Consider the following 27,782-nt stretch of genomic DNA (forward strand, 5'->3'; position numbering starts at 1 on the left):
GCGTCCAGTGAAAATACCAGCTCCTGCCAACTCAAAGATATCTCAATTCCTTGTTAAAACCGGTGGCATGTCACACGCAACTATGGCACATGCCCAGCATTCCCTATTTTGTAGCACCAAGTGAGCACGCCAGCATTTTGGCCCACACTTGCTCAATGCACTAAACACGTCCATCTTCCTCTGACGCCTGACTCCAGCCACGCTGTGCTCATGGTTCTGGATTCTGCTGTATAGGCTAAAAAGTAGTCACCAGTGTAGTGACAGGCTTGAAACACAGATGTAAACATAGACATGCTGATGTAACACTGGAACAAGCTGAAATGGTACATGTTATGTTAGATTACTCATTATTTCTTAGTGAGAGGACTGAGCAAAGTAAGCTTCAGTGTGTTTTGCCTCAGAGCTGTACTTGAAGTTCAAAAGCATTCAGAACCAGGCTTGAGTCATGGAGTCCCATTTTGTTTAATTGTTGATTTATGCTGAACAAATAATTGCTTGGTTGTGATCCCTCCATGCCAGTTAAAACCAAATTGACATGTCTTGCAAATTATTGGGCTGCACAAACTGCTATAAAACCTCTGCTGACAGAGACTGGATAAATATCAGCACAGACAAAGTAAGATTTCCTATTCTATTGAAATTTAAACCATAGAACAACCACCACTGTGTCCACAACACAAAAACATCCACCCATAACAAGGTAGTGAAGCCTTAGAACTGGGTGGGAGAGACATTAAGGAACCTCCATTCACAGGAATTTTAAACTTGACTGTGCCTGAGCAACCAGGTCTGAGTTTGAAGAGCAGGGAGCTGGGCCAGAAATCTCCACACATCCCTCCCAACTTCAGTGTTACTGTGATTCCATGTACATTGATATATGAACAGAAAGCTAACCTTGTGAAATAAAATGGATGGGTATGTAAATCATGACTACCACAAACACTAATAAAGATGTTAACAGCTTTTATTTCACTGGTGCAAGGCCTGTGTGTCATCCACCACTCACCAACATCAAAACAAAACATCGTCTTCTATAAAACAGTTTCAGAAAATTCAAAACAAATTAACAGTGGCTATAATAAACTTCATACACTACTATAAATCACTTGTGTCATCCAAACAAGAACAAATCAGTTTCTAGCATACATGGCTTTGTTTTTTATTCCCCAAAAAAATACCAGCACAACTCCAATACATGCCTCACACCTGGAAAAGCGTAACATCACTCCATGACATTGATAGCTGTTCGTGCTTAGACCTAGTCATCAATTCACTCTACCAATATCATAAAATACAAAATGATATGAAAAAACCTACATTTACAAAGTACAGTCCCAATCCTGCAATCTAATCCTTTTGGGCAGGTACCTACATCCATTCCAACTCCCCCAAAAGGCAATGTGGTATTTAGTGCTCCATTGCTAAGATTTGACTGCAGAATCAGGGCACAAGTGGGAAAGGTTTCAATCTTTCCACAAGCAGCAAAACACTGCCTTATTCTTCTAGATTCAGTTTCAGTAGTATTTGCACAACCTCCTAAACCAAGACTTACCTATTTTCAATTACCTCACATTTAGGAAGGAAGAAGGATAGGCTTTAAAGTAGTCAGCAGAGAAATGGCTTTTACTGAAATGACTTGGGGCTGTAAGTTGTGCTTTAGTGCACGGTGGTGATCCAAATGCTTCCAAGCAATAATCGCATCTTGCTTCAGTATTTACAGTATCTGCTGCCTCCCTCTGCTTTACATTGAGTTTCTTCACCAGCAAGATATCAGAGATCTTGTTTCCATCAGACGAGCATTATGACATGACTCCAAAAACAGGATTATGACGACAAATACTAGGGCCATACTCTTCATAGTCTTTCTTGGTGTGACATACTTGGAAAAACTCTGGCTATGAAAATATAAAACACATCCCCTCAAAAGCATAAGAATATATCAGGTAGAAAAAACAACAAATAAACTAATGCCTTAACATTTTTGTAGATTGCAGCTTTATGATGTGGTACTATATTTTTGAAATAGAATAAACCTAGAAATCTTAGGATATGAATACAACTAATCAAGAAAAGTTTGTCTGGACAGAAAACTGCTTTTAAACACATCAATAAGAAATCCCACTTCGGAGACAGGACTTGCTCTCATTTTCCTGTATTTGCTTCCTCTCACGTTTAAGATCATTGATTTAGATCCCGTATTCCCGAAGTCCTAACTAATCTCTAGTTCTGACTTCAAGAATGGAGGGAATACACCACTATCATGTAAAAACTACTTCAGAACTAGATCAAATCCCAACATCCTTACACAAGTAAAGCTTCCACCTTCCCTATAAAAATTTCACTCAGATAAAAGTTGGGTAAGGATTCCAGAATGGAATCAAAACAAAAAGGTTTAAAACTTAGTGCTCAGATCAACTAGAGCCAGAAGACAACACGAAATTAAAATAAATCAGAACAATTTTGACACAGACTTACTGTTGAAGCCAGCATGGAACCGCCAAACCAAACTGCATAACGCTGCATGTGGTGTGTTATCACTTGAACTTCAACTGGTTTGGGCTATGAAAAAACAGGTCATATTTAGTTGTTTTATGTTTTCTGGCAAGATCCTTACAAACCGAAAGTGCTCAGACAAGACATCTTCCCCCCTCCATTCACATCACCATCCCACACTTATTACTCAGTCTGCCATACTCCCTAGGAGACCAAGTTATAAAACTCTTCACAATTAGTATGTATATTAGAACAACAGTTAAATCACTCTCGCCCACTGCTAAGATCATTTATCTCCTAGAAGAAAAGCCAAAAATGCCCTTAGAGGCTGCCCACAGTAACTAAGATTTCTGTAAAGACATGTCATACATTGCAAGGCTACCAACATGTTTAATACCACACACATATATACTACTCATTTTACAACATTGCATTTTCACTAGTGAGGTGAAAATTCTGAACCTTATTTCTTTCACTACTCATGTAACTAATGCACTCAAAATTCATACTCACTTTTATCCGACCGCCACTGAGTTCCTCACTGAGTCGCAATCTCGCATCCACTACTCTCTTCAAATCCCTTTGCAGTCGTCGTCCAAAGTCCCTGAACATCGTGGATCCTCCCGAGAGGACCACATTCTGCGCAGAAATTAAAGATGCGTTATTTAAATCCACCTTCAAGCAAGTTTCCCGAAAGTCAACACTGCAGAGGTGACTATTTGAATCTTAACATCATTAGAAAGCTGACAAGCTACACAGAACAACTTAAGCATTGCTCAATTTCCATAGGAGATCCATGGTCCCCTACTTACTTTCTTTTTGACCCCCTTTAAAGAAGAGTTTTATATCAAGTGTTATTACAAAAGAGAAGGATTCCATTAAAATGGTGAGCTAGTACCCCCTACATGTGCAGAGCAGCAGAAGTAAGACACTACACCAAAAAGTTTCCCAGAGATGCTCAGAGTAAGTAGTAGCCTCATCGTATTACTATTCGTGTCTTTCCAAAAGCTGTGGAGTTACCTAGAACTCTTTTTTAAATTATTATTTTAAGAGTGAAACTTCTAAGCATAGCTACCAGCAAGTCAAATGGTTCTTCAAAAAGGTAGCACACATCCAAAGAGGACAGCAGCACAGAGAAAGGTGCAATACATTCACCTTTCCTGTCTACACCTGCTTGCCTGGTATTACTTACTTTTCAGAGCAGAACCAAAAGCCTTTTAGCCCAGACTCGGATTTTGAATAGGGGTTTTAGAACGTCACATCCTCAATTCTGATAATGTTACAGGGTCATAGACTAATAGGAAAGTTATTTTAAGGGGGGGGGGGGGGGGGGGGGGGGGGGGGGGGGCGGGATTCAAAACAACAACCCCAGAACACAGCATTGGTGGCAGCAAAAATGCATTTTGTAATCAGAAAAACAAACTTGGTACGCGACAAAACGGCCCTTGCATACCACTGCAGCTGCAAAACGAAGTGCTAATCAGTGCTTTCTGAAGCCTTAGACACATGTCCACAAGGAACTCAGCTGAGATTAAGAATCCATTACAAACGGGTCAAAGGATTATCTCTCGGTAATAGTTTTTGACACTACAGACCAAGCCTGAGCATGTAATGAGAGATTCTTGAACCACTGTTCTCAGCCAAGCAGCCTGCACAGAGATCTGAAGACTCAGAGACATGCATGGTAAGTGTTCACACTTGCAGGGTGCAGCAGTAACCACCTGGACTTTAAGCAACCGGTAACGAGGAAAACCTTGTTTGCAATATGTAAAGTGAGAAGAAAGCTATTTATATACATTAAAAAAAAAAAAGAATCAGTAGGAAAAACTCATTTCTTCACAGCTTCAGATTATCTACAATCTAGAAGAGTGTATAGCAAGGTAGGTGTACTTAAAAAAATGGCACACATCCCCAAAACATTACTGAAACATTTCCCAAAAGAAAGAGGACAAAGGTGAGGAGCACTATGTATAGTTGGTCCTAAAATAAAAGCAGAAGGGAGATTCTCCCTCCTCCCCCCATACACAAGAACATCCATTCCCCTGCATCAAAGTGGTCACGCACTCCACATAGGAAAAGAAATCTGCCAATGGAGGAAACAAAAAAAGACAATGACTAATCTGAGTGATGAAATAGCAATTAAAAAGATGCCATCAGAAAATATTACCTGGAGATAATGAAGTTGGCAAAGGCAGTGAAAGGAATAATTCTATTCAAAGCAAATTAAACGTCAAGTATACTCCAAGAAGTGGAAAATGCTAGCACTAAAAACAGATTGCAGAATATATCCAAGAATAATTGTTTGAATACATCTGAGACCAACTCATGCAACTACGGATTAACAGTAACACTGAATCTTTTATTATTCCAGGGTTAGAAGCTAAGAGGTTACACCTTCCTCAGATGATGATTATTCAAGTGCTCCTATACACTGAAAGAAGTTTAATAATAATACTGGTCAAGGAGAACAGAAGCACCAGGGTATACTTGTTGAAAAGGTGAGTCATTTCATTATCACATCTCTGGACAAGCCAGGCCAAGCGGAATTTTGGATGTGTAAAAAATGTCTCACCAGCTGCCATTATAAGATAGTTAATTATACAGTTACAGTTCCCCTGCTCGCTGCAATTCTTGTTAGCGCTGGGCCAAAACTGCGCTAATTCTTCAGCAGGCGGTTGCTCACGTCTGGGCTTCAGTAAGTTCGCACAGCTCAGCAGAAGGCAGGTTGTCCTCACTCAGTGAAAGCAGAATCCACACACGTTCCCCACCCCTCAAGCAACACACCCACCACTTACAAAGGACCCATTGAAAGTGGGAAAAGACTGTTAGATTAAAAAAATTTAAAGAAATTATGAAACCACCCCCCACACACGCACAGCAAATACCTTCTCTAGAATAACTGTATATAACATAGGATAGTAATTCCAGTAACTACTTAACAAAAAAACTTACCAATCACGCATGCTAAATACCTCTGTGGAGAAAGCTTACTAGTGATATTTGTGTTTTCAGCCTGCCTGGGAATTCTCTGGCCTCCCAGAAAACAGAAGTCAGGATTTAAGCATTTGTTTCCAGCTGCTTCCTTTAAACAAGAATTCTTCTGATCTCCCCCTGCTCAAACACACCTCTCCTGGTTTAACAGCTCTGAGCTGCCCACAGGTTTCACAGCTAACACTGATTATCAGCCCCTCTGACAGAAAGAGGCTCCAGCTGAGTTTTACTTCTTATAGCTAACTGATTGAAAATTTGCTTCAAAAGAATGTATTCCCTTAGAAGAGAGGGTTGAAGATCTTCCACACAGGACAAGTAAATAAAGCAGGCTGTTTCTGGAAGGAAACTAGGGGGGTGAACACCAATCATCTTGGAGGGTTTCTACATAAAAGTACCAAAAAGTATCAGTAGATCCCAACGCTACTGAGCACAAGGTGATGAAATTTGTGCATCTTCACAGCGCAGCCTGTACTGCAGTACAAGAACATGCTCCGCTAGACACGTCAGACCTCACAGCATCAAACTGAGAAGCATTCGCTGCTTTTCTGGTGAATAGGAACTTCAGCCACACACCCCAGTTTCCCTTCCTTTCTTCCCTTCCCTTCCTAAATTAGTGTTGTTTAAAGTGACACGACCCACCCACCAGAGACATGTAGTGAGAGCAATATATGACTGTTAATAAAAATATGGGTAAAAACTAGAAGTGGCACAAGCTGAAGCCAAGCGCTTCATGAGCAAGTGAATCATGATCCTGAGGGTCTCTCCCAAACAAAATGTTTCTATGATTCTATAATTAAGCCACGTGCCTCTTAATTTGGTTAAAACAGGGCAATATTTGCCAACATTGTGTAGAAAGTATAAGGAGAAATATTATACATAACAAACATATTACAAAAAAGTAAATGTATTGTGAGAAATGCTATTTAAGTAAGTTTGGCTTTCAATAATGAAGAAATAATTTTGGTTTCTTTAAAATCATAATTTTCAATGTTAATTAAACAGCACAAGTAACAGCAAAAGATTTCAGCGTGACTTACGGTCGTGCTGTTCCACAGGAATATACTTGCACTCAGACACAAACGTAACCACAAAATACTGCAGATGCATCAAGCTACTCTTAAATAGCTAGCATGGGTAATGTTATAAATTTAATTACAGCTGTTATAGAAGCAAACAGGGCTTCTCAGTACTCCCATGCTACAGTGGTAATCACCCAAGACTTCCACGTGAAGTGGCAGGAATACCTTCCCTTTTTTGTGTCTTATCATTGGTGCAAATACAACGCAGAGCTAACGGTTGGCAGTCTCTCCACAAAGCATCTCTGCTCTCTATTTACTAATTAATAACAAACATTGTCATTTTTGCTGAAGCACAGATAAGTCAGATGAATCCTACCCAGTCTTCAGCTCGAGGATACCTACAATTTTGGAGAGGAAAGGCAAGAATAGGGTTGATACAGCAAATAAACTGGGCACCATCGCAGCTGGGATTTCTCCCTGCAGCTCGCAGTCTGCCAGCGCCATCTACACACCATGCAGCGCATGTGAAGGTGTTTTCAAAAGTATTTCCCACAAACTCAAGCCAGAAGTGATGTTAGAGGGTACGTTTATCACCCCTTTAGCCTCCCACATCCCAGATCTCTGCAGGCTTTGAGGATGGTTCATTATGAGCTGGGCTGTCAACAGTTTAACCTCCCAACAGAGCAGAGTCTAGGGCAAATCTTATTGAAAGCAGCAAGTTCAAGTTCACTATTGTCCACAATAGCTTTGCACACAGCTAAGATGTCATCTTCTCTGAGGAAAAGAGCCAGTATCTTTAAGTTTTCCATGTACCTCCATTTCTACTGAAAACCTGGATGATTTATCTACAATAAACCACCACATTTGCCCATATACTACAGTCAGCCCTCACACAATGTTTTCAGCCTGGGAAGTAGCTTAAAAGTTTGAGGTCAATGATATGACAATTTGATCCATCAATTTTAATCATGAATAATTAAACAAGTTTGGCTAGAACCTTTCAGATATACTTCTGAGAGAATTTACCTGGTTTTAGATGTCACTTGTTTTAAGTTATTTAATCCATATACTTGTGTGAAAAACAAAGCAGAAAAAAGTTGAAAGAAATGAACTTTTGGGACAGCCAGTAACCCTATGCTTATCCTTTCTACTGGGGGAAGGCACAGCCTCAGAACTGTCGCACTGTCTCTTCTCCCAAGTAAGAAGTGATAGAATGAGAAGAAATGTCCTCAAGTTCCACCAGGGTTGGTTTAGATTGGATATTGAGAAAAGTTTCTTCATGGAAAGGATTGTTGGGCATTAGAACAGGCTGCCCAGGGCACTGGTGGAGTCACCATCCCTGGACGGGTTTAAAAGAAGCATGTTCTTACGGACAGGGTTTAGTAGTGGACTTGGCAATGTCAAGGTAACAGTTGGGCTCAATGATCTTTAAGGTCTTTTCCAACAAAAAAGATTCTATAAACCACAGAAACTAAGAAAGTATGAGTGGATTTCTGCACATATAGACCGTTCTAACCAGTGAGAACAGAGATGCTCTTCCCTTTGCAGTGATCTGGCATTAATAACTACTGACATCTATCATTCTATTCAACAGGTAGTTGTGTTACATTGTTTTAATTAAGCAAGTAAAACAAAAAAAAACAGAAAATGGCAAAACAAGGGAAAGTTATTTGCCTCCTGAGGCGAGGATAGAGTAACTCGGCCTCAGTTTTTAAATAACATTTTCTGGAAGCCAGTACTAATCCCTACTCTACCAAGCAATGAAGCGACTACTCTATGACAACTTTGGTCTTTCAGGAAAAAAGCACAGAACCTAAGTACTACCAGACACTAAGAGTTTCCTAAAGTCTCCTGCAACATACCTAAGCTGAAAGCCTTGAAGACATCTACTGCAAAATTCACATATGAGCTTGTTAAGCAGTTTAACTCCCCATTTTGACCTGCACCACAGGTTTGCTCTGAAGCTCTATGTCTCATTCTAAATTACAGAGTATGTTTACTAGACAAGTAAAACAGACTGAAAAATCCTAATAGTTACAAATCACCCTGAGATGACTTAGAATGAGCATTAAGTTTGAACTAATAGGTGAAGAAAACTATCACCTTATACACGAGCATGCAAACCTCTCCATGGTATTACGATATGCTGTTATGTCCAAAAGGGCACTTGCTGCTGCACAAGCAGAAAACAACCAGGAAACACAGGATGTGCTGCCAATATAAAGAGAGTTTGCCATAGGCTACGTCTGTCAGTACCTTCCTTTTCAGTTCTTAAAGAATCAGTGATTGAAAAGTACTCTGGATTACACCCTGGACAAGTTCAAGCAAGCATAATTAACTCCTAAAACATTTTAATACTGGGTTCAATACCTGGCTAAAACTGCAGACGGTGGGCAGACACAAGTCAAGACTAGAGAAAAAAAGCAAAAATCTGTGTATTTGAAACCACAACTTAATAAAGCAGGAGGTGAGGGGAATAAGAGGGACGAGACCGTTACATAACCCTTAAAATAGGCAACAGTCAAAGTCCTTCATGCACAGGATTCACATTACAAGTGTCAGACACAAAAAACCCCGCTCTGCCTCAGTTGCTCAGGAACTTACTTATGTATCAAGCCACTGTTACAGATAAGTCTTCTTTCAAAAATAAAAAGCAGCAAGTATCAAGCACTCTTCATTCAGAAGTGATACTTTGTTTAACTTGAACTTTATTTTAATTCAAAGTTCACATGTCTTATAGTGAGGGAAGTGGTGGGGGCCTCTTCCAGCCTAAACGTTGCTATGATGATGATGTAGATATTTAGTCTTCACATAAATTAATTTTACAACACAAAGATCATACCTTATATAATGGACGCCGGACATCAATGGGACAGTTCTGTATAACTTCATCAACTACATCCGAAATGGATTCCATAAAATCAGGATTAGCAAACTAAAATGAAACAGAACAGGGATTAGATTTTTCATCCCAATGGAGAAGCAAGAAGGCAGAAGTGAGACTGTAGAGATTTGGTAACGGCACTTTTAAAGGAGCAGGGGGAATCAAGGTCAGTATTACTCCTGCTCACCACTTATTCTACATGATAATAAATCCACTTCTGTACATGGGAAATAAGAATTCCCTTTTCTGCTGAGAAATTCAGATTCTCTTCTTTGGTCATAAATAGACTGTTGACAATTTGTGCACTATGGGCCTACGACTGCATGACACATGAGCCTCCGCTCTCCTGCAATATGAAACATATTGTTACTGTGCCGTGTGGTCCTGTCTTCCCTTTGAAAAGAAATCAAAACTACCAGTGTGAAAATCAAATAAAAAATACAAAATTTTCAATCCTAACAAAATACTTGTGTTAAATTCCCACCAAGAAGTTGGATTTTTTTTTTCCAAGCACACAATCTCCAATATTCAAAGAGGGAATAATACTCTAAGGTTTTGAATGGAAATCCTCATCAATGAGAACATGAATACAGCGCTAATGTAAATTTCTGCATTTATGATATAAATACTAGAGAGTCAGAGTTGCTAATGCTACAAAACATTCTTGGACTTGTGGAACTTTTCCACTTAAAACTTAACAGGGTCTTCAAACAAAAAACAACAAACCAGTTCATAGCCAAGGTTTTGCTCTTTCAGAGATTAAACTTTGAGAAATTAAATGAATTATCAATGCATAGTAATGTATTACTATAGATACATTATATAACTTCAAAACTTTCCCAAAGGCGTAGAAACTGTTTGAGATTCACATCCTAAACAAGATGCAGTATCTAACTGGATAAATAACAAAAGCCAAAACATAACAAGTGTACATTGAACTGAAAGAAAAATTATTGTAGCAAAGAAAGTTGGCTTGGAGATTGGGAGCCATAAGAATGATGTGAAAAATCCCCATGAATTCAAGCTAATTTCAGTAGTAAGAATTAGTAAGTAGTAAGAATTAATCACGCAATATGCTAAAACATGAAGCCACATGAATTAAAAGAGACAAAAGAAACATTGCTCTCCTCTCCTCTGAATGAACTACAGCCTGAAAGCTTCTCCCCAGCTCGCCATAAAAATATGGGTAAAACAGCAGAGCAAAAGGAATAAGGAGAAATGAGAGCTGTGGCATCCAAAGCAGAGCATAACATGCTCCCAGAATGGGGACAAGAGAACTGCAGAATTGCAGTCTGCTAGTAAATACCATGTGGTTGGAGAACAGCAAGTAAAATATCCAATTTTAAAAGTGGAGAAATAATCTGGATAACTACAAATCCCGAAGCCTAACTTCAGAAGTACTGAAGATGTGAGAACAAATTTTGTAAACCGAAAATAGCAAAAGATTACAAGACAGCTTTACCAAAGGCAGCTTTTACCTTGTTAACTTGACGCCTTTTTAAGTGAGGAGCTAATGAAGTCCAGAGATAAATTCTCTTTGGATGCAGTACATACCGTCTAGTGTGTTTTTCTTATCTAGAAAGCCAGGTCAGTTGTGTTGGTTTTGTTTTGTTTTGTTTGTTTTGTTTGGGTCTTGTTTTGTTGTTGTTTGGGTTGTTGTTGGTTTTGTTTGGTGCTTGTTTTGTTTGGGGTTTTTTGTTGGTTCTGGTTTGTTTTCTCAATACAAAGCCAAGAAGCTATCAAGAAATAAACTGGAAATTAGTCCTTTATCCTGTTCCTAACAGCCTTTGAGGAACTATGGAAAGAGGAGCTGCAGAAATGATGCCTGACATGGGATTTAACGCTTCTGTAAGACCACATGGGTAAACAGCAGGGAGGACAAACTATTTAGCCCAGAGGTTTAATGCTGGCACAAAATCAGATGGCTACAAACTGACCACAAAGAGATTAAGGCTGGAGTTTAGACAGAAGGTGGAAGAATGAGGGTTTTTTAATATTCTTCCAAAAGGAGGAGGGTAAACAAAGGGAAACTTCACCAGTGTTAACGTGGATCTTGATTATATTTTTTAATAGCATCATAGGTTATGGGTGGCTGCAATAAACTCAGTGGAGCGTATAGAAATGGAGAGGACCTTCTCTGCTATGCCATAACATACTAAAACTTGACTCTTTCCCACAGTATCACAATATCCTGAAGCTCAGTCAAACTGAACTACCGAAAACCAGACTAGGCATTGTAATGTTTCCCAGAATTGCACATGTACACACCAACAGAGATTTCAATGGACAAATTTAGCACCCATGCTTTATAAACTGATTCAGAATCAAAAGTGAGTGCTTAAGATTAAGAATATTATCAGTGCATTGCTACCGTGCAGAGTAATGCCCAAAGGGATTGGCAACATAACCAAATCCGCAGTGCAAAGGCAAACTGGTTTAAAGCAATGCTGAAAGAAAGAAGGAAAACACTATATAAAATCTCTAAGTTCAAACAATTTCTTCTCAATTTTAAATGCCTTTAGAGAAGCAGAATGTTTTAAATATTACATAGGACATAAGAAAAAATAATTCTCTGCCCTGCTTATGTTTTTCTGCGCCCAAGTGACACGAGGCTGCCCATGGTTTGCAGTTGACATGCAGCAGTGTCCCGCTGCCACGGGATGGCGAGCTGGCTCCAGAAATGACACCAGAAATGACAGCACCTCCATCCCCCAGCTCCTCACTCACCCAGTGAAGTTTCTATAACTTCATATTGCTCGGCCCTATTCTTACCTCAGGATGAAAGAAAATTTCAGGTCCGAGGAACCTTTCGTAGCCGACATCTATAACAAACTTGTTTTTGTTGATGGCATTGATGCCTGTGTACTGTTTGATCCACTTTCGAGGATCTCCATCGTACTTGGCGAATTCTTTCACTATATCCGGGCAAATGTAACAGTATTTCTCCTGTTAAGAAACATCATGCATTAAAAATTGCCTAAATAATTATTCTATCATTGAATTAAAGTATAACACAACCAGAACACAAAGGTATGTGAGCATTCTTACAGATGGGGCTGTTCAACAGATGCTCTCACCCAAATGACTACTGAAGACTCAACCCTACAGGACAATGCACATGGCCTATTTGTTTCAATCAAATTGCATACTGACTCATCCAGATCAGTCTCTCAAAATGCAAACATCACAACCATTAGGTCTGTGACGATAACAAAGTTCAACGGGGAGCTCTCATTGCAAGATCAGACCCACTTATCACCCTACCGACATTACATACATTTATTCTTTATTAAATTAAAAAGCAAATTTTAAACAAATTTAAAGCTTAAAATGGTGATGGAACCTGCAGAACACTCGCTCCAAACAGTCTAGCATGAAGATTTTCTTCCTCTTTCTCCTTCCCCCACACTTGATTGGCTAAAACACCAGAAGCTTGTGTAATTACAATACACTGCCTGCATTTGCATTTTTAAAAGAGCCACTGGCAACTTGTTAAAGCCAAAAATAAAGTAGCTCAAAGAGTTGTATTTATTTATTAAGAGACAAAGAAAGATGTACCTTTATGGCTTTTGCTGTCTCCAGAGATTGTTCAGGAGGAATTCCCACCTCCCTTTCCCTTAGGAGTTGTTGAATAAAGTAAGTAATATCTCTACCTGCAATAGGAATATGTTTGATGCAACTTCCAATGACGTAGCCTTCTGCCTATGTAGGAGGAGAGGAAAGAAAACATTTAGGGAAAAGCATACTGTGGATCAGTAACTAAGAGCAAAACTAAAATCCATTTATATAATGGTTTTGATTTTTTAATTAAAACTAAAATCTTCACACTGTAAAATTACTACGATGTCCAGCCTGCTGCAAAGTGGATATTATTTTTATTTAAAATACCTTGACTACTACTTATAAACAGATCCTGGTTATCTAATAGACATGCAAGTGATAGACAAAAAATATTGCACACATTAGAAGTCAAAGTCTGGTCAAATGGTTCCTTTTAGATATGACCTGAAAAGCAAATGGACTATGAATAGACCACTCGTGTCCTGTTTGATAGTGAAAAATGAATATGAGAAAGTATAAAATTTATTAAAATTCTCAGACAAGAAAAATGAAGTGAAATAACTATCAATAAGCGCAATTAAAATAAGAAATCTATTTGCTGTATATTTTCAGGAAGCATTTAATGAAAACGTTGGTATTGCTGAGCCAACATTATTTCTTCCATTATTTTTTTTTACACTTTTTAAAGTTCCATATGGTAAATACTGTTATTCCCAACGTTTTCCATACAAAGAAAATACGGAGAAGACCATGTTAATACCAAAATGCAAGATGAAGTTAAGAGAACCAAATTTTCATTTCTAAAATAACTGATCATTCAAGCATACTATATGCTTCAGAAATACACCAAATGACATCAACAGAACAGATGTCGGCATGCACAGATAATTGTATATTTTTATCATCCTAACGTAATTAAGCCGTTTGAGATCGGCCATGTATATGAACCCACATTTATAGAAGTTCATCCTTGTTTCTACACAAGCAGAGTTCACTAACTTCTAAAATACAATGAACTTTGACATTCCTACAGTCTGCAAGCTAAATGAATTGCATAAATAATAAAACACAAACTTTTCAAAGCAATCATAAGGGAAGAAAAAAATCCCAATCAAGCAACACTAAAAAATTAAGCTTAGTTTGAGACTTCTTATTTAAACCTATAGTAAACAAACCCCATACTTGTCCAAATCACTGATAATTTCAAATTGCATCCCGCTACATACCACGGGAATTACGTGGGTCACTCCGTCACCACTGTCGATGACAATGCCAGTCAAAGTACGTTCTCCAACCTGCCGTGACGTCCAAGAGGCAGCGAGGGCCAGCACTGCCTACATGACAAAGAGTTTATGTCTAGAGTGGGCAGACTGTGACAATTTACAAGCTCAGAAAATACTGTATCAAACATTTTAGGCATATGCAAACAGAAGACTATAGATACTGTAGTTATACTGTACTTTAGAATCACAGAATCGACTGGGTTGGAAAAGACCTCAGAGATCATTAAGTCCAACCCTTGGTCCAACTCCAGTCCATTGACTAGATCATGGCACTAAGTGCCATGTCCAATCTCAGTTCAAAAACCTCCAGGGACAGCGAGTCCACCACCTCCCTGGGCAGCCATTCCAATGCCTGACCACTCTCTCTGTGAAGAATTTCTTTCTAATAACCAGCCTAAATTTCCCCTGGCAGAGTTGAAGCCCATGGCCCCTTGTCCTATTGCTGACTGCCTGGGAGAAGAGACCAATCCCCACCTGGCTAGAACTGCCCTTCAGGTAGTTCTAGAGAGTGCTGAGCTCACTCTAAGCCTCCTCTTCTCCAGACTAAACAAGCCCAGCTCCCTCAGCCTCTCCCCATAGGGCTTGTGTTCAAGTCCCTTCACCAGTCTTGTTGCTCTTCTCTGGACCCGCTCCAGCACTTCAATGTCTTTCCTGAACTGAGGGGCCCAGAACTGAACACAACACTCCAGGTGTGGCCTCCCCAATGCAGAGTACAGGGGAAGGATCACTGCCCTTGTCCTGCTGACCACGCTATTATAGAAGTATATATTCATTTTGTTCACCTGAACAGCGATGTAAAGTCCTGGTATGTTAAACGATTCAAACATGATTTCTGCAAGATACTCTCTGTTTTCTGGTGTGTTCAGTGGAGGCTCTGTCTGCAAAAAAAAGGTTTTGAAAAAGCATCTCAATAGAGTCTTAATGGTTCATTTTTATTGATTAGCTTAGTGTGGTAACGAAACTTTTTAAATTCTCAGTGCACTCAAAATAGAAAATTTCAAACATAATTCAGTTTAAACAAAGTGACTGAAGATAAACAAAATCCAAACTGCAGTAGCCTGCATCACAAAATGAACAGAATTTAGTCATAATGCAGCTTTCCAGATTAATTTCCTCTTCCTCCTCCTCTTTCCCCTGCCCCAACCATGCCCTTCATCGCTGAAGAAATAAAAGACACAGAGAAAAATCCTCCAACAGAGCTACTTCTGCTTGGAATACTATTAGTTTTCCTTTTACAATTAATATTTTCTTACCCACTCACCATTAAAAAATAGTGATCCTCAGGTTCAGCTCGCAGGTATTTAAAAATGACCTGCTCCATGAATCTCTCCATGAGGTCCCAGTCTTCAACAATTCCATGTCGAATAGGCCACTGGAGCAAGAAAACTTATCAATACTCTAGATCATACAAGGATAAAGAAACCCAGAAATAGGAACAACTCAAGTGCCCAAACCCTCATAACTTCTGCAAGAATGAAAACACATCAACTCATGGTTACCTTATCAAATTCTCCATTCTAATTTTACTTTAGAGAGACTATTTGATGTTAACCTCCTGCTCCCAGTACTTCACATTGTGATTCTGTCTTGCAGGACTAGAAGTCAGAATCCAGGTTCCATTCCTAATACTGTTATTGCTCTATTGAGGCACTGTGTTTTAATCTCTTCTTATCTCAATTTTATCATACATAAAGTTGAGAATCATATTTGGCTTCAACATGCCTTCCAATCTACTAAAAGAAATAAAGACCACACAGGCTATATATTTTTCAGGGAAAATCCTGGCAAGGATGATGTTTACATTTTGTTCAATGTTAAGAACACAGTTGACATTTAAGTAATACAGTAGGATGTATAAAATACATTTTTTTCCACATAATTCACAAGCCAGTAACATTTTGTAAGTACAAGAAGTCCTTTACCAGGGTATGGAAAATATGATTCACAGAAAAACTGCATTGAAGACAGCGCTCCACGAAACAATTGTGACGTTCCCTGAAGCAAAAGTATCCAACACATTCCCCAGTTCACATGCCATGTTAAGAGGATACAGTTTTAGCAAGAATTTAAATATTCAATGTTTGTGACTCTTTTAATAGCTAATGATTTTGAAAATTGCACAGCTGCACTGTATCAATGAATATTTACAAAAGATTCAAACACCAACCACACAGGACAGTATTAGTGAAATAGACATTAAAAAAAAAGTAAAGCCATGACAAAATCATGCTGTTTTTAAAAAGCAATAACACTTCACAAAAAGCAAATGTGTGTTTTAAATGGCTACCAAAAAAAAGGCCTAGAACAGTATATAATAATAAAAATGTGAACATTTGGAAAGGCTTCCTGAAAATACTCAATGCTTACCTTTGTAGCATAGGTAGGTTTATCTATGGCTTCATCTCCTATGAAAAAGTCCAGATCATCAACGCCTTTCATCACCCTCCTCTGAGCCTGGTCACCCACTTTGGCTGATTCTCGGATGGCAATACCTTCAAATAAAAATCCAAACAAATCAAAATAGATTAATACCAAGCAACAAATATTTATTTACTTAAGGATTCTTTTCCAAAAATAAAAATTGGGATATAGAAATTCTAGTTTGCAGAAAGCTGAAATCATGTAAGCGATCTATTGACAAACCAATATAGCAGAGTTCATTCTCACTGCATCCTGCAGGATTCCGGTCACCCATGCCTTGTTAATGTAATTAATAACTCAGAGAAAATCTTAAAAATCTACTCTGTTACAAACTACAGCAGTCACTAAACATGTGCAAGTGCAGCTTTCCACCAGACATACTCTTTAAGCCATTAAGCAATGTGATTTTTCTGAGGTTAAACCCTGAGAATTAATAGACAGAGCACAGGAGCAGAAAATAAACTATATACTTCAGAAATCAGTGTTAGAATAATTACCCCAATTGGTGAGAAGGAGGAAGGGGGTGGGGGCAGAAATCAGTTTACACTGTTACAGAGAAATCTTTGGAAACACTTATGCTTCCTATTAGCAGGCTGCAACTATTACTGAAATTATCAGATGATCGCTGCTACAGTCAAGAAGATAAGACAGCAAAAAAACCTCCAAATCTAGGGCAAACTATAAATAAAACTAGAATAATGTCCTCTTAAAACATAACTTTATTTATATACAGTTTTCTTTTAATAAGTCATAATCAGGCTCTAAATAACATACAGTAGAAAATGCAGAGTAGACAGGCATCATCCACAAAGACACTGAATACTATCAGCGCCAAAAACTACCGACAAGCAAATAATTCTTTTGGAAACACTTCTAAGCCCCAATAAGTTTATGGTTTTATATAACAGGATTTTTAACAAATTCCCAGGAAGCTCTTGCTATCTCACTTCTTTAACATGAGACATTTAAATCTTTACCAGTGGTTTCAGTTGGAATTTTTTACAATACTTAAAATATTTAGACTACAACTAGTAGTGCAGCTACGCATGGTAAAGAGTGTGTCCCCTCCACCTCCTTGGCCTCCAATTACCTTAATTATTTCCTTATCTTTGTACCTTCTCCTGTGAGTAGCTACAAGGCAGTCTAGATGCATTAATAAGTAGCTTACTGATGAAGTTCACAAAAAGTACAAGGCATAGAGATAACCAGGAGATAACAGATGTCATTATAGACACATTATAGTCAGTGCTACTATTTATAAACATATATAGCATGTGAGAGAAACCATTAAGACAACAATTAAAATCTAGAACACCAGAAAGGTAGAACATTTTAAAGAAGTTTAACATATATAAAATTGAGAGTAAATCTGCTCAACAAAAGTATGTTAAATGGGCAAAAATATTTTACTTGGTAAACAGGGGCCCGAAAATAACATCTTCTAAAAGGAACAACTTTTTTGAATATTAAACTGTCTACAGTCCCAGACAATGTAAATAAGGCACACAACACCTGCGCTTTAGTACTTAATTTGATTGGAAGCCTTCTCCAGATTATCCAGGTAATAACCACGGTGTCAGGTAGACAGGAGATAAATTGTATTCTGTCTGCTCAAAGCATCCTGGCACAAAAATAATGGAGATAAAGGAGTTCTGTTTAGCTACACCCTAGCCAAAGATGCTAATGCAATGAATAGCACTTCCCAGATGGACAAGAGACTGCAAAGACTGAGGTGGAAGGAGGAAAATATGTCGTTTGATCATGAAAGTGCTCAGTGATAGTGCTGTATATTAGACAAGAAATTACTCACATGATGGGATAATGAACTGAGGTTCTGTATTTCCTGCATAGCCAAGTTTCGTATACCTAGAAAAAGAATGATCACAAGGTCATTGGATGCACTTAGAATTAAAAAAAAGAAAACCCACTTCCAATTCACTACACTTCTTGAAGTGAAGGCCAAACAATCGCACACCACATCTACATTTTCTGGGTTATGCTTGCAAGTGTGATCCAGCTGAGAAGAAAACCCAGAAGTGGTAAATATTTTAGGTGTTATTTATTTTTCAGACACCTCCAGATAACAAATTCTAGTAGTATTTTTCCCAAACCATGACATCCGAGAACTCAGCTCTTACATTCTCCATCTTGTTGCCCAGCTATAACCAAAGATGGGCAGGTTACATTCTACCCTTTGGCAAAAAGAAGGTTGCGCAGATCTTACCTTTCAGAAAGCTACTATGACCAATGTTATTAAACTTTGCATATTTGTTTAATATTGCCAAACACAGGAAAAAAACAAACAAACAAACATATCTTAAGTACAAACCACAGTTACCACAGTTCAGAACTCCAGTTTCAAACCCAAGACAATTCCCATTCATGCCTCACACAAACCCTTCACTTTGTCACAGGTATAATATCACAATATCTGTGTGCAGTAAAATATACATCCTAAACCAAAGTAAGCATGTGTTGGAAAAATGCTTTAGAAATAGGCAGCAGATGGTAGGAAGCATCGTCTGTCACTTTCAATATAAAATCATAGAATAGTTTGGGTTGGAAGGGACCTCCAAAGCTCATCCAGTGCCACCCCTGCCATGAGCAGGGACATCTTCACCAGCTCAGGTTGCTCAGAGCCCCGTCCAGCCTGGCCTGGGATGTCTCCAGGGATGGTTCATCCACCACCTCTCTGGGAAACCTGGGACAGTGTTTCACCACCCTCATTGTCAAAAATTTCTTCCTCATGTCCAACCTGAATCTCCCCTCCTTTAGTTTAAACCATCACCCCTTGTCCTATTGCAACAGGCCCTGCTAAAAAGTCTGTCCCCATCTTTCTTATAGGCCCCTTTTAAGCACTGAAAGGCCACACTAAGGTCTCCCTGGAGCTTCTCCAGGCTGAACACCCCAGCTCTCTCAGCCTGTCCTCCCAGCAGAGCTGTTCCAGCCTCGAATCATTCCTGTGGCTCCTCTGGCCCCTCTCCAGCAGGTCCATGTGTGTCCTGTGCTGAGGAACCAGAGCTGGACCAGCACTGCAGGGGGTGCTCAGCAGAGCAGAATCACCTTGACCTGCTGGGCACATTTCTCAAGCTTGTCCGGGTCCCTCCAGATGGCATCCCAGCCCTCAGGTGTACCATAGATATTATGCATACCTATATATGATACATACCTATATATGAAATATATTAATATCTATTTTAACAAGCAAAAGATCAAGACAAAAAAAAGAAACTGGCAACTTGGAGAAGGAAAAACGAAGAAAAGGAATTTTCACACAAAACCTAAAATCTCTGTACGGCGTTACTGGCTGCAAGCGAGTTCAGGTCTTGAGCGACTAGAAATAATTAACATCCCAGACTATAAAAACCAGCTCTAATTCCTGAGAGACAGGGGAAGAAAAAAGAAGAAAAAAAAAAAATCAAATGCCATAGACTGAAGTCTTTCTCTAATATTGTCATTAGATTGGAATAGAAGTAAAATAATAGCATGATTTGAGAGAAATTAGCATTATTCACATTCATTTTTACCATGAAAGCCTAAAGCCGTGACATACTTAAATGAGACCAATCACAATCCAGGTCCCAAAGTGAATTTAGAGTCTTGGTCTACAGCCTACTTGCAATATTTGCAAACAATATTATGCCATTGCTCAAGCAGGAGGTTGCTGCTTCTTTAGCAGCTTAAACAGTAAGTTCCCCTTTATGGAGTATTCGGTAAGAAAACACTCATTAAGAGTCAGTTTGCTTAGATAAAGGAATTAAATCAAAACTGAATTAGTAATGACCTAGGAATTCAAATATCATATTTTCAACATCTCTTCAAAGCTACAGCTTCAACAGGCTTCAAATAATAGTTAAAAAAGCCATTTTCCCCAAGGCTAAAAAGACAAGGACTGGGTTTTGGGGGCAAGGGTTTGTTGTATTTTAATCATCATTATATGGGCATATGCTTTCAGTCATTCAAAATGTTTATACAGACTTTCTGTGAGTCGCAAAAAAATATAATTAGGACATAAAATTAGACTGATTTGTAAAGAAGGCCATTACTAGCAAGAATTTTTTTTATTATTACTGCATAGTTTCTTCACATTTTAGAATGAGGCCTATCCAGGGAACATCACTAGAAACATAACAAACAACAGCAGGAGTTACACTGGGATTTAAGACACATTGCTTCGTTTCTCTCTCTGAAATGGGTTTTGCTCAAATGCACATAGTGAGGACCAAGGAAACTGGATTCTGGATTCAAGAGACCTAGTTCTAAGACTTCGAAACTGCAAACAGGCAGAAACCTCATGAAAACCACCCTTCAAGACCCAGTGAAAAAAAACTAAAGTCAATACATACATATATATGCATATACCTAAGCATGTAAATATGTAGCTACACGCTCTTATACAATTTTTATATATTTGTGTCCATACATATGTGTATACATACACCTATATAAAAATTAAAAGGCTTCTGCGATATAACCGAAACTGTTTTCTTAAACTAAACTCTGCCCAAGAGGCAAGTTCAGTTTACCACCTTTTCCCCCTCTACCCACATGCTAAACTCGCACCTGCTCACAGGAGCATTAAGAAAACGCCCTCTCAAAGTGCATATTAGTCTGCAATAGTTTTATCTTCCCTCTCAAGCAGGGATGATATCCCCATACTAGAATAACTTTTAAAATTACCAAAAGCCTATAGCTCAATATTTTACCGATTTTTTCCTTCTCCAAGTGAATTAATCCCAGTTAAAACTGTAAGATAAGCTTTTTTCTCAGTATCACAAGATGAACATCTGGAAAGATTTGTTTGGCATGCAATTGCATGAAGGATTAATACTAGAACTATAGCATCATGGAATCATTTTGGTTGGAAAAGATCTTTAAGATCATTGAGTCCAACTGTTAACCCAACACTGGCACTAAACCATGTCCCTAACAACTTTGTTTAAACACTTTTTAAACCCCTCCAGGGATGGTGACTCCACCACTGCCCTGGGCAGCCTGTTCCAATGCCTGACAACCCTTTCCAGGAAGAAATGTTTCCCAATATCCAATCTAAATCTCCCTGGCACAACTTGAGGCCATTTCCTCTCATCCTGTCACTTGTTACTTGGGAGAAGAAACCAACTCCCTCCATGCTCCAAGCTCCTTTCAGGCAGTTCAGAGATCAGAAGGTCTCCCCTCAGCTCCTGTTCTCCAGCTGAACCCCCCAGGTCCCTCAGCCGCTCCCATCACACTTGTGTTCCAGCCCCTTCCCCAGCTTTGTTGTCCTTATCCTTATTTAGGATTAAACAAGGGGCAGACTTGAACAAGCAGTTGTATTTCAGGTGTTTTGACAAAACCAAATGGAATGGTAACTCAAACTACTTTCAAAATAATTGGGGATGAGAAGGAAAAGACAACGTGCTCAGGCCATGGCGGGCTCGGTCCCAGATTTTCCTTCTGCCCAGCAGGACTCAAACACATTCCACCTTCCAGAGCCATACCCAAGAGCGCATTAAAGTGTTTGAGTGACCCACTTCCATGAGCTCCTACAGAGATTGTTCCCTTTTATACAAGATATTTAAATATTCATTGACCTGAAAGGCTCTGGACTTAAACAGTTAGAGAGGTTACCTGGTCTCCAGTCCCTTCTCCAATGAATATTTAAGCATCTAAAACATGGTTTTCTTTCTCCTGGGTTACAGTCTAGCAGACTAATGGTAATGCAACGTCTTGTGATCTGTAAATTACAAAGACAGCTGTAGGGAACACGTAGATCATCAGTATTCCAACTCAATTTCATTAAAAGTAGCAGATTTATTGTGGTAAGACAGGAACCTACTGGAAACTCTCCAAAATATAGGATACTGGAGACTGCATTAAAGATGAGGAGAAAACTGATCCAATAGACTAAGGCTACTTCATGCAAGAGATTTGGAGGGAATACTCATTAAAAAAAAAAAAATCACTGGCAATTACATATTGCTGAAAACAACAGTTTCTAAAAATAGTGTTCTCTCCTACACAGTGTTTTCCCAAGTGATTAGTTAGTGCACAAATCAGTTTCATCAGCATGAGGAATAGTTGTCCTAACCCCCTTCCTTGTGAGGTCCTGCCATGGAAAGATGGAAAAATTCACATAGAAAACTAACTGCAAAGACATACAAATGCACCAGACTCAGAAGTAGATGCTGCACTCTCAACCACTTTAAAGAGCACAGATATATTTTGAAAAATTATTATTAAAGCATTAGAACACCATAATTTAGGCATATAAAGTCACAGACTCAGGTAGCTGCTTTATCTGTCTCAAAATACAAGACACACAGTTCTTCTCTGGACATGTATGCAAAAGGCCAAAGCCCAGGTGTCAACACTTTAGCATTTCCTCACTTTTTATTGCTTTTTAGTCCAGATCTTTAAAACAATGTGTTACATCTGCCAAAAAAAGCTCTGAAAAGATAGATATGAAGCAACTGAAAACAACAAAATGCTTTAAGAAAGTCCAGTAAACAAACAAAAAATAACCTCAGTCAACGGAATGTATTCTCTGATGCTAAATAACTAACAGTTATTACTGCCAGAACACCAGGGATGTGATACTGCCATAAACAGTATTATCATTATTACAAATATGGCTGAGAAACTCGCAACACAAGGTTTTCATAAAGATGTGGAAAGGCACTTCCAAAACGCAGGAGAGGATGTGATGAAGGAACGGTAATGAAGAAAGGAGGCATGAAGAGGGAAATGTCAAAAATCTATTATGTCTGCTCAAGTTACGCAAGAGCACCATCAGCCACTATAGAATAAAGAATAAAGGGTTTTTTTCTGAGAGTCTAGCAACTTTAAAGAACTGAAGCCTGTGATTATAAAGAGCAGTTAATTAACCCAGCAATTACAGTAACGCCTGCTGACAAATCTCACATGTAAAGAGCAGAGGTAATACTCGGCTAAAGCAAGTCATTTAACATCAGAAATACAGTAAGAGGGGGAAAACGTAACATTTTCAGAGGTTCCAGCCACCTTTAATAGCCCAGCAACAATAAACACCTTAAGCTTCAAGATTTAGACAAGTCCAGCTCACTTCTCCCAGAAATCTAAGTATTTACCTCTAAGCTCATCAGCAAGACTTTGCCCAAGTCATTTTTCTTTGCTAAAAGAAAAATGGACTTCGATAAAATACACCCAAAATAGAAGTACTCCTCAGTGATTGCAAATACACACACTGAAGAGAGAGGTATTTTAAGACATCTTTGTTTCACACACCCACCTACTAGTGTTCTGATGTCCCACAGCTAAATGACAGTTAATAAAACTAGTTACGAAGTTTAAAGCTACTTAAAACAGCAACACTAGGAAGGCTTGCTAGCCCTAAGAAACTAAAAATAGCATGCCCTTCTCCACAAAAAGACCGATAGCAATGTGTAAACTGATCACGAGGAAAACCTCATGCAAAGAAAATGAAGATGTAGCCCATGAAAATTGAAGCAGGACAAGTCATTCGCAAATACTAACGGAAAAGACGGTAACAAATTATTATCGCTTTCTGCAAAATCTGTCATAAACTGTTCAATCTATTTATAAAGAAAGTTCAAGTCATCTATCCAATAGAGAAAAGGAACGTTACCATGTCCTGCTATGAAGATACCTTCTCACTGGAGGGCTGTACCTATTTTCTATACACCTGTTGTAGCCTTTTTTGGTAAAATTCCCACACTGTACAGGACTGATGCCTATGGACACAAACAACAGTAAGTTACACCAAGCTCCTTATGAGCAAACCACCAACAAGAGTCTTTTCACAAACTTCTTAAGTCCCCTTACACAAAGGGAGATTAGTGCCTGGACAAAGCACCTCATTCAGTACCGGAGATGTAAGTAGAAACTGTATTTTATATACATAATGTTTCACAGTTCATGTCTGCATATACCTTTTCCTTTCCACTATGCTCTTCAAAGTTTTTCATCAGAAAGCACTTTCACAAATAATTTGAATGAATTGTTTGAAGCTTTGAACCCAAAGTAGATTCATTCTAACAATAAGAAGATTTTCAGCCCACACAGAGGAAAATTCCAGAGACTGCTTATCAATGAGTCAAGCTAATGCTTCTGGCTGCTTTGGTTCAGACTCATTTCTTCTCGAATTCTGCAAGATAACTTATTTCAAATTCAATAATCTCATTGCTGAAAAGTCTTCCATATGTCGGGGCCCTGCAGCGAAGATGAGCAGAAGTCCCATCAGCAGAGACAACAGGTTGTCTCATATGAATTAAGATCATTTGGAGCCATGGAAATGCAAAGTTGCACCATTTGGGGACTATATGAACCCTTCCTGAAACAAACTGATATACACGCCCACACACACAAACTCCACCAGTGTTTCCCATGCTAGCACTAAATAGATTTTAGAAGTTCTACTTAAATTATTATTTATCTTAAAGGACAAAATAAACCGTTTTCTGTCCTTACTTATTTTGTACAACTGTTGGTCACAATATCTACTGCTAGTGCAACACCATAATCCCTCCACAAAGTGAGAGCAAAGGAGGTCTCCTCCAAGAGATAGGCACCACATTTAATACATTTTCTGCATTTTGTAGTCTTTACTGTAGCCTTTTTAAAGGATCCACCTAGAGTTCCCATTTATCTCCTTGAAAACCTCTTCAAAGCTGTCAAGTAATATTCCAACAGTTAAGTAATATTCACCAACAGTTCTGTGGAGAACAGATATTGAGAATACCTTCAGCAAATAAACAGAAGGAATCTGGGAAATTACCAAGGAGTATATAATACACAGGTAGAATCACATGCAAGATGGAACCCGTTCTCTATTCTACTCTTAAAGTTTCCAGCTGTGGACTGCAGTACTCTCCACTGAAGGGACAAAGCTGATTTCTGGTAAGATAAGGTAGAAAGAGAGCAAGAGACTTCTACAAGCTCTGTGACAGCCAAATAAAGACAGATTTCAAAATACAAAACACTTTTTCAGGAGAAGGCAGTGTGACACCACATCATTGGGAATTGCTTCCTCTGGTTATCTAGGAGTTTGGGTTGGTATTGGGTTTGTTTTTGTTATTTTTTTAATGACGGTACAGTTTGGGGTACTTTAAAGGTAACTTTCCAAGCATTAAATAAACAAAAGTAGTGCTGGAAATTCCCTGCAGAGGAAAGGTCTGTCATTGCAATAAACTGATGCAAGCAATGACACTGAGGCACAGCCTGACAAGTAAAGCTACTGGCTGATGGATACTCATAGATGGGTGTCTCCTGTTCTCAGAGCTGCCTGTAACTGCTGGGCCAAAAGAAAGACATTAACAATAGCACACTGCATATTCGGTAGCACCTTCTGACACCTCCCGCTCCTGAGGCACAGCAGAACTGGTCTGTCGGATGGTGAATGGGTCTTCTCCAGCCATGGACAGGTAGGAAAGACCTGTTCCTGAAACGCCTCCTGAACGCAGCCCCTGCAATTTAGGTTAAATTTAGCTCTCAAAGACTTGAGCGATGAAACTTGTGGTTTGGCTAAATGTCAAATAAATCATAGAAACATTTTGGTTGGAAGAGACCTTCAGGATCATCAAGTCCAACCATAACCTAACCTAACTCTAGCACTAAGCCATGTCCCTAAGAACTTTGTCTAAAGACTTTTTAAATCCCTCCAGGGATGGTGACTCCACCACTGCCCTGGGCAGCCTGTTCCAATGCCTGACAACCCTTTCCAGGAAGAAATGTTTCCCAATATCTAATCTAAATCTCCCTGGTGCAACTTGAGGCTCTTTTCTCTTGTCCTGTCATTTGTTCCTTGAGAGAAGAGACCAACCCCCTCCATGCTACAAGCTCCTTTCAGGCAGTTCAGAGATCAGAAGGTCTCCCCTCAGCTCCTGTTCTCCAGCTGAGCCCCCCAGGTCCCTCAGCTGCTCCCATCACACTTGTGCTCCAGCCCCTCACCAGCTTTGTCACCTCCTGTGCACTCTCTTCAGCACCTCAACATCCTTCTTATGATGAGGGGCCCAAAACTGAACACAGGATTCAAGGTTTGGCCTCACCAGCGTTGAGCACAATGGCACAATCACTTCTCTAGTCCTGCTGACCACACTATTCCTGATACAAGCCAAATCTCGCACTGATTTGACAAAGCTGAAGAACAGATGACCTAGTGACCAAGGAATACCACTAGTATAAGACAGCGGGCTGTTGTCACATTGCTGGCCGGAGGTAACACCTGGGAAGGTTCAAGAAGATGTACATGGCAGACACGACCCAGCGATGATGACCCACTGTGGATGAAGGAGACGCCACAGCCCATGGACACACCGCTGGGCCAGCGCCGGTTCACAGCGCCCAGGCAGAGTGAACCTGTGTCCTCTCTCTCCAGGCAGTCGTTTGAAACAAGCCGCCCCAAATTTTAGCAATTTAGCGATGCAATAGTTTGAAGTCGGAGAACACGAACCAAAATCGGACCCGAGAGAAAAGGGAGGCACCGAGGGTTACGGCAGGACTGCCCTGCCCCAAGCTGCCAGCGGGAGGATCGGCCAGAGGAGGAGGAGAAGGAGGAAGGGCAGGAGGAGGAGGGCACTGGGCGGGGGGCAGCAGCGGCCGCCCCAGCGGCCCGCAGGGCAGGGAGACCCTCCGCCCCAGGGGCGACAGGCAGGAGCCCGGACCCGTGACAGGGGAAGGGACTCCCCGCTGAGGGCGCTCGCCAGCACAGCGGAGACACCCCCCAACTCCCCCGAAACAGACTGGCAGCGCCGGTTCCCACCCCCCGCTCCGCCGCCCTCCCCACACTCACCCGGTGCCTCCGTCTATCACGCAGGGGGGCAGGTAGCTCGCCATGCTGGGGAGCCGGCAATGCGGGCCCTACGCCACCATCCAGGCCGCCGCCGGCTCCCCCGGGCCGGCCCGGCGCGGCCTCAGTGCACGGGCGGCGGGCACCATGCAGCCGCCTGTCAGCGCCGCCCCCGGGGCGCATGCGCCGCCCGCCGCCACCTGACGCGGCCGCCCCCGGGCCGCCATCTTGGCTCCGGGCGGTGCGGGGCTGCGAGGGTGACGCGGGCGGCCCTAGCCCGTCCTCACGGGCTCTGGAGGCGGGTGGGGAAGTGTGTCGGAGGTCACGCGTGTCAGTGGGGTTGTGGCCTTGTTCTGGGCTTGGTG

At 40.1% G+C, this 27,782-nt stretch overlaps 1 protein-coding gene across 4 annotated transcripts; it reads right to left on the bottom strand.

The window, feature by feature from the left end:
• Positions 1-1,744: 1,744 nt before the first annotated feature.
• ACTR3B (actin related protein 3B) lies at positions 1,745-27,464 on the bottom strand (the record flags this gene model as incomplete). Of its 4 annotated transcripts, none has more annotated exons than XM_080340229.1 (12): positions 1,745-1,891; positions 2,476-2,559; positions 3,007-3,132; positions 9,346-9,438; positions 12,160-12,333; positions 12,946-13,089; positions 14,175-14,282; positions 15,014-15,109; positions 15,493-15,603; positions 16,599-16,723; positions 18,463-18,518; positions 27,421-27,464. In XM_080340229.1, 12 exons carry the CDS (start codon positions 27,462-27,464, stop codon positions 1,757-1,759), a joined length of 1,296 nt encoding a protein of 431 aa, XP_080196355.1. In that variant the 3' UTR covers positions 1,745-1,756. The 4 variants fall into 4 exon arrangements, with proteins under 4 accessions (XP_080196355.1, XP_080196356.1, XP_080196357.1 ...); XM_080340230.1 differs by having other exon boundaries at positions 1,745-1,895; XM_080340231.1 differs by lacking the exon at positions 3,007-3,132 and having other exon boundaries at positions 1,745-1,895.
• Positions 27,465-27,782: the final 318 nt, after the last annotated feature.

This window comes from Nesoenas mayeri (genome assembly GCF_963082525.1).
Source record: "Nesoenas mayeri genome assembly, chromosome: 2".
NCBI classification, from domain to species: Eukaryota; Metazoa; Chordata; class Aves; order Columbiformes; family Columbidae; genus Nesoenas; species Nesoenas mayeri.